This window comes from Rattus norvegicus, chromosome 7 (genome assembly GCF_036323735.1).
Source record: "Rattus norvegicus strain BN/NHsdMcwi chromosome 7, GRCr8, whole genome shotgun sequence".
NCBI classification, from domain to species: Eukaryota; Metazoa; Chordata; class Mammalia; order Rodentia; family Muridae; genus Rattus; species Rattus norvegicus.
Window position 1 is genome coordinate 21,902,480 of NC_086025.1, and position 8,208 is coordinate 21,910,687.

The window sequence follows — 8,208 nt, forward strand, 5'->3', positions numbered from 1 at the left end:
ACTCTCAGCTCCTCCAGCACCATGTCTGCCTACATCCTGACATGCTTCTGGCCATGATGATAATGGACTGAACCCCTGAAACTGTAAGCCAGGCCTGATTAAATGTTTGCCTTTATAAGAGTTGCCTTGGTCATGGTGCCTCTACACAGCAGTAAAACCCTAAGACAACCAGTGTTACGTTTAAATATTGATATACTCTATTTACATATGGTGACACCCCATGTGGCTTCTTTGAAAGTGTTCTTTTGAAAATAATTAAGAGGTCTAGGTAAAGAGGGATAAAAATATTTAATTGTTGGAATACATTGGTAAACTGTGTTGCTTACACTGCCGTCATGAGTAGATACACACGTTAGCAAATTAAGAATTTTCCAGATACCCCGCTAAACATTAACTGTCCTCAGTTATGTCCTAAGAGACGGTGCCAAGTTAACATGATGAGATGCTCGGGCTACACAAGGGGAGAACAGGAACTGGACGGCTGGGGAATATTTATAATTACATAAGAGAAGAATTTAATCCACATGTGTGTGTAGCATGCACATTGAACCAGTTCATTTCAAATGCTGCAACATTCTTAACGAAGGGAAGGGATTCTCCGGCATTTAAATAAAAACGTTAAACCTGCTGGTAAAAATGGGAGATGGTTGTAAGAATCCATTCACCAACTTCACAGCTAAAAAGTCATGATGTAGAAACATCGACGGACAAGAGGCAATATATTACTTCAGTAATTCGATTTCATGGCCCTACAGTCGTGTTATAAATACAATAAGGATTGTGTCATATAAAAACTATCAAAAGATTATTTGTGAAAAGACATGCACTTTGTGAACTGTGCTGAGTGGCCAGGAGGGAAAACACCATGGTGTGGAGCCTGCTAGCCCAGGCCGGGTAACAACAGCCTTTATGGTCTCTCATGGGTGGGTGGCACAAAATCCCACGGATGAACGCGAAGTCTCGTCAGCTTCCTTCTATGACCACGACATCCGGTTATGGACCCATGACTCTGACTACACAGCTAGGATTTGGGCGAGATGGCACAGCAGGGACAACCTTTAGAAATTTGTTTGAAGACATCTGTGTTCATACACTGTCCTGGGAGCCAAGTTCCTTCCAAATTCACGAGCAAGCTATGAAGGGAAGATAGGAAAAGTGGGGGAGAGAAAAGAATTAGCACATTCAAAAATCATAACTTAGACAGAAGTACATGTCCTAGAGCCTGCAAATTATTTAACTGAATTGCTTTTATGTGGAGTGTGTGTTCAATATGCAGCCAACAGTCACTTAAGATTAGGTACCGGGCATTGTAGTGTAGTTCTGAACATCGGTAATATTTATATAAAGAGATCAGACTGGATGCTGAGAGACTTATAAAATATAATTAAAAATTAAAATACAGAATAGCAACGGCCAGACTAGGTTGTGTGCACATCAGCACCAAATTCATAACATAGATCACGCCGTGAAAACTCTATCCCTCCCTTCCCCACGCTATACTGCAGAGGGGCTCCGTGTATCTGCAGCCTGTGAAGCTCCCCAGGGGGACACCGATGGGACTGGCCCGCGCTGGCATCTGAGAGCCAGCTCATAAACTGCTGTTTGCTGGCTGAGTGGAAAGCAGGCCTGTGTCTTCATTTCCCTCCTGGGAAGAGGACGTCTCTCATAAAGTCACAGCCATACAGCCGTGATTACCACTCTGGAGTCAGGTGTCTAAGAAACTACACATTTGTAACATCACTTAAGTGACGAAAACACCAAGTCATTCCTCCATTTCGCCCAATACAGAACGGACCGAGCTCACAAAGTGAATCCCACTCAGAAAGGCTGTGGTGTTAACCAACAATAGTGTAGCTTGCCCTTCGCATCAGAAGCTTCCCCGGACCATCCTCACACCAAGGATTTGCCCAAGGATGGGCCTGGAGAATCACGGGTGTCAGAGTGTCACAGACAAGGGGGGACAGTGGACACAGCCACTCAGGAAAAGCTTTCAGGTGATTCAAAGGTGAGGCAGAGGGAAATCAGAACCGACTGACTACTTAGGGACACCGTCAGAGAAAAAGAGCAGACAGAAGAGGTTGGTTGTCAAAGAACACACTCGGATCCGAGAGCAGCGAACGAGCCACTTACAGCCATGTGGGCTGCGTCAGCAGTAACTGCTAAACTATTACTGGGTAACATCTGACCCCCACACAAAGCCAAGCGAGAAAGCCGAGGCCCAGCATAGCTCGCCTGAGGTCTGTGAGCAGCAGGGGGAACCAGATTCCCCGAATGGGGCTATAGGACACCTCTTGGTCAGCTCTTACACTTTTGAAACATGTCATCATTACAGGGGGAGGGGGGAATGGTAGCACAGGGCTGGTTGCTCCACCAGCTCAGCTTACACAGGAGGCCATGTCACACACGTACGTCTACAAGGGACAAAGTGACCGCAAGCCTGGAATTCTGTGTGGGGAGGGGAATCACTCTATTCAAATAAGTACTAGACTTAAAAAAAAAATCCCTGGCAAATTTTCAAGAGTTGGAGGGTGAGGGGTGGATTCCAGTCTTTATGAATCTCCATGCTGCCTCTCTGATGAGCTACTCTCCAGAGAATGATTTTAAGGCTTGTGGCCTCCCTTAAGAAGTAGACCCTGTGTGCCCCAGTCCTCCATTGGAAAAACTACTCAATCTCCACCTGGAAACTTCTCAGTCTCTCCCAACTCCAGGACTGGCCCTGGCTGGACAAGAGGTGGCCTCAATAGCAAAGAACTCTTCTTGTTTCTAGTCTGCTAGAGACTGGGTTCTGAGGGAGGGGAGGTATATGATAAAGAGGTTGGAGAGGGGAGAAAAAGGTGGGGGAAGAGGGAGAGAAGGGGGAAATAAGGGAGAAGACAAAGAAGACACGGGCAACGATGAAAGCAGAAAGTACTTACCATTCATTTTATTTAATCCTAACAACAACCCTTATTGTCTAAGCGAAAGACCCATTCTACAGATTATAAAACTGAGGCCACAAGGGAAAAGTAACCCATTCAACCAGCCTGTGAAGAGCCTGAGGCTGACTTTGAACAGAGTATGGGCTCTCTTGGGAAACAGCCCTTCTGAAAGGGGTGGTTTCAAAAGAGGCTAGGTATGTTTGCCAAGACAGACACAGACTTGACTGCCAGACGGAATGCACCATGAGGCACATCTCCTCCTGAACCCATATCTCCTCTCTGTATCACAGAGTCTACACACTGTGTGTTGATCCTCGTGTGATTCCTAGCTGGAGTCTCCCTGGCTGAGCTCTCCCATCTGTCATTCAAGTCCTAAGCCCTCCCAGGTCTTGGTGAGCCCTGGTATTTTAGGGAGGCATGCAGCTTGCTCTGATTAAATCAATCAAGCTGCATTTGTGAAAGAATGAAGAGAAACCATGGCAGCACGGAAGACAGTGGACCAGAGCTTCCGAGACTGTCTTCCCAGCACTCAAGATCTCTAAGATGCACATTGAAACTACAAGCAGTTCTTCATCATTGAGGGTAAGCACACGAGGTGATTCAGAAAAAAACAAAGTACCTCTCGGGTATCCAGCCATTGCGTTATCTTCCTCTAATCTTAGAGAGAGAAGAACAGTTAGTGTTCAGATTTTTAAAAGCTCATTATATTTTCCAAAAAGCTAGAAGCTACAAATAGTCTCGCGCGCACACACACACACACACACACACACACACACACACACGCACACATGTACACACACATACACACATGCATGCACATACATACATATATACACACGTGCACACTCATGGGCACGAACTCATATGTACACACATGTATGCATGCATGCACACACATGCACACACGTGTGCACACATACACACATTCATGCACACACACATATATACACATGTGCACACACATGTGCACACATGTATGCATGCATGCACACACATGCACACATGCACGCGCACACACATTTGTTCCTAGACATCATGAAGGAGGACAGGCGAGATGGGTCTGAGGGTACAGGCACCTGTAGCCCTAGCTTCATCCTGGATCCCACAGGTTGAGAACTGACTACAGCAAATTGCCCTCTGATCTCCACGTGCAAACAAATAACGACAATGCATTTCACAATAACGAGATATCACTTTGTGAGCAGTTCTTCTTTTCCTGTAGCCACTGCACTGCGGCTGTAAGTCCATTCATTATCTTCATGTTGTGAAAATACAGCCCATGTTTGCAAACACTCCACCAACTTGCTCAAATGCCGGTTTTCTGTTTCACACTCATCGGCACTAAAATTAATGAGAATCTGAGTATCCGTGGTACATGTATGTAAATAAAACCCCTATTCACAACCTCCAAGCAAGCTGGGCTTTTGTGGAGGTTGCTTGAACATGTGGGTGGCACTTTTGAGAAACAGCAACAGGGAACGCGGAGCTCACACATGGCTCGCTGCTGCAGCAGAGCAAGTGGCTAAGTTGAGTGAGTGGAAAACATAAATTGTGTTCCTTTGAGACCAAGGGGATGGCTCAGTAGGTGAGGCAAAGTGCCTGCTGGGCAAGCCCGAGTTTGAGCCCCGAAACCCACATTTTATAAAAGAAACCAGCATGGGAGCATGTGCTTGTACATCCAGTGCTGAGGAGGGGAAAAGGCACCGGGACGCCGGAGCTTGCTGGACAGACAGATTAAAGGACTCAACAGGTTCAAAGTCAAAGAAAGCCGGTCTCCAAAAAGGAAGACAGCTTCCAAGGATCCCCAGAGCCTCTCCTCAACCTTCGCATGCGTGTGAATCTGTACACTCACTAATGCATGCACACATATACACAAACACCCACACCCATACATGCTCACACACACACACACACACACACCCATACATGTTCTCACACACATACATACAAGCACCCAGAAATGTAAATGCATACATAGATACACAAACGCCCACACCCACACCTATACATGCACACACACACACACATACACATACACACACACACACACACACACACACACACACACACACTCATACTTTTGTTTTGAGGAAATAGCCCCACAAAACCCTTGCTTACTTTTTTGTACGGTCTTTGCTTGACTAGACGCTATGTTGACAGCTTCTGAGGGCAGGCCAACATACACTCCTCCGTAGTTTCTTTATGAAAAGAAATCAGATCAAATTAAAGGGTTTTACACACAGAGAGAAGCATTAGAAAACAGAGCACGGACCACTCCAAACAATTATATCATTATGAAGACAACTCATGACTTTTCGAAGATTCTTGGTTTTCTATGGTAGAAGGGAGCTTTGGGAAAATAATTGTATTAAATCAGTAAACCTTTTCAATATTTTGCTTGTAATGAGAAAGAAGTGAGCTAGGTAAGTCAGTAGAGCGATAGGTTGAGGAATGTGTGACAGCTGTCAATCACCACTTTTGACACATTCAGAGGTCCCTGTAGAATTAGGCAATCTAGAAGATTCAGAAACCATTTCCTCACAGGGAAAGATGTGTCATATGGGAGAGAGCCCAGGAGTGCAGTGTGGAGCGGAGCAGAGTGAACCTGAGGAACAGTGAGAGAAAGAAGTGGAGAGGTGAGGAGGGGAAGTCACCTCAAGGACGGGAGTGGATGGCACAGGGCCACACACAGGGCAGAGCACGAGCTTGTAGGACCGAAGCCCAGACTCCGAGTCTGGCTGGGCTGCTGCCTTTTCAGAGTGCACATCCCTGCCAACATCCCTGCCAATGGAACCTGGGTTCGGTTCCCGTGTTAGTGTGGCTACATCCATGCACGACGGCCAAAGTCACTCACGAGAAACCAGCACACATACCTCCTCTTGTCGTCTTCAGTTATCGAGTCTTCTGTTCTAAAAAAAAAAAAAAAAAAAAAAAAAGCCAAAGACACGTGTGTGAGCTGCTCAGCTGCAAACCGGACACTGCATCCTCAGTCACGAGTAAAGTGAAGGTAACAGTACCCCTGGTTGACATTTACTACCACCCAGCAGCTCTACAGCACAGTACTCTGGCTGACTCCGACCACACAGTATAGACTGAGCAACTCTCTACGTATCAAAGTGGATAGACTCGGCCAATGCTAAAAAGCCCAACGGCCAAACCAAATAAATAAATAACCAGAGCAGCTGAGACTGGAAAGGCCACAAAGTTGGATGTCAGAAAGCTGACACCCACCCCTTTCTCCCCCTCTCCCCCAGTGATCGACAGTGACAAGTTACCTGGATCTCCTCTCTAAAATAAGGGGTGAGCAGGTGACCCCTCAAACTCTTTCCTGCCCTTACTGTGATATGGGGTCCTTAGTGCCACCAGAGAAGCCCAACCAAGAGTACTGAGACTTATGAGAAGGAGTTAAAGCCAATTTGATTTCCCTTTTACAAAAAAAAAAAAGTGTGCCATTAATACTCATTCTATTGCAAAGAGTCGGAAAACATTCCAAAGTTCTTAGGGGGTCTCTCTTCCTTAAAATACATAGTGTTGGTGCTGGACGCTCAGCTATTAAATGACTTGTGGTGCAAGCAGTAAGACCCTAGTTTGAACCCCAGAAACCAGACATGAAGATGCATGCTTGTAGTCCCAGCAGTTTGGAGGGTAGAGGCAGGCCAACACTTGGGAGTCACTGGCTGACCAGCTACGCCATATTGCTAAGCCAGAGGCCAGTGTCAGACAGCCTCTGTCGCAGCAAAGAAAAACAGACACCTCAGGTAAAACACCTGAGCTTGACCTCAGGCCTCTGGGTGCCTCTAACAGACTCTCTCCTTGTGCAAGAGGAGTGCAGATTCCACAAAAGTCCTCTGCTGATCTCTAAGGGGACGCCGTCCTGGAGCCCTAGTTAGCACACACAGCTTATTTTTCTTAGAGAAATGCAATACTCAAACGACAACATCATGGTCATCCAGAAGGGGCTGCAATCAGAACAGACACCCAATGCTTCCTTCTAACACCCATCACTAAATCTGCTGATCCTAGAGGTGGCCTGGCCATGGTTTTACCCACTTAGAATTCGAGTTGGCTCCCACCACAGCTGTGCACACACCTGTGGTCTCCCTCATCGCCAGCAGACTTGACAGTTTCCCAATGAATATGGCCCGTGAGCAAAGTGACACCCATCCTGAGTTGTCATTTACTAAACTGAGCCCAGTATTTACACGCAACTCCGTCATCACTTCACTCCCCCTCGCGGAGGATCCAAATCCTCCATAATTGAGGAGCGTCAAAGTCACGCCGTATTAGACGTGGTGTGGTGCACACTGCTGAGGCTAAAGAAAATGATATTTACTACTTAAAGCCAAAATGGATTCATAAATCTGAAGCCCAGATAACAGGGAGACAGCAGTGAGAGCTCAGTCATGATTATCAGAACCACGTGCTGTAGTCCCAAGCGACTCACACTATTCTGAAGGCATCATCTGTGAAGCTGTACGTAACCGGTAGGTTTGGACAGGCGGGCTCTCCCATGGACTCAGTCACAGCACTTCTCCACACTCAATTTCCAGCTGTGTCTTCAATTCATTCTTCCTTTGCCTAACTCTGATTCAAAGTTTAACTTTCCCAAATACAAGAACAGAGTGATGTCTAAAAATATTTATTTTTAATTGTGTGTCTGTTCCTGTGTGTGTGTGTATGTCTGTGTCTGTCTGTCTGTCTGTCTGTCTGTCTGTCTGTGGGTATGTAGGTATGTGGACATAAGTATACAGCTTTTGCATCAGACTCACCATAGCTGGACTTACAAGTAGTCATGAGCTGCCCTATGTGAGTGTCCAATACAAGAGCAGTCTACATGCTTACCTGCTGAGCCATCTTTTGCCCCCATACCTTAAATCTATTATCTCTTATCAATTATCTACAACCCAGGCTGTAGTATAAACAACCAGAACTGTAGTCCTCGGTATAAACAACCTCTACATACACAGCTAGCAGGAAATGGTAACACAGTCATCAGACTGACTATTTAAAGTTTCAGATGCAAATTTTCTAAAATCACCACTATAATGAATTATAAGCTGTCCAGTCCCTGCCTGGGAAAGGGGGTCTCTGTGTGTAAAATGTTTGCTGTGGGAATGTGAAGTTAGAGTTTGGATCCTTGAGATTCATATAAAAAGTCGATCAGGTGCCTCACAATCCCAGAACTATGCAGAAACATGGAGCTTCCCAGGACAGCCTAGCTAGCTAGGATAAGTGGGACTGCGATCAGTGGGAGAGGCCATCTCAGTAAATGGAAAGCCATCAAGGACTG

The 8,208-nt window shown here is 46.0% G+C and overlaps 1 protein-coding gene across 4 annotated transcripts in view; it reads right to left on the minus strand.

Moving 5' to 3' along the window:
* Positions 1-265: 265 nt before the first annotated feature.
* The window catches only part of C7h12orf75 (similar to human chromosome 12 open reading frame 75), a 42,960-nt gene continuing 35,017 nt past the window's right edge, over positions 266-8,208 (minus strand). Inside the window, exons 3-6 of one of the 4 annotated variants that reach the window (NM_001271382.1) lie at positions 5,792-5,827; positions 5,037-5,116; positions 3,538-3,575; positions 266-1,133 (exon numbers count right to left, since the gene is read on the minus strand). In NM_001271382.1, coding sequence (NP_001258311.1) covers positions 3,571-3,575; positions 5,037-5,116; positions 5,792-5,827 — 121 coding nt within the window. In that variant the 3' untranslated portion in view covers positions 266-1,133; positions 3,538-3,570. The remainder of the gene's footprint in view (positions 1,134-3,537; positions 3,576-5,036; positions 5,117-5,791; positions 5,828-8,208) is intronic. The other 3 variants (XM_063262853.1, XM_063262854.1, XM_008765212.4) reach the window with 3 other exon arrangements.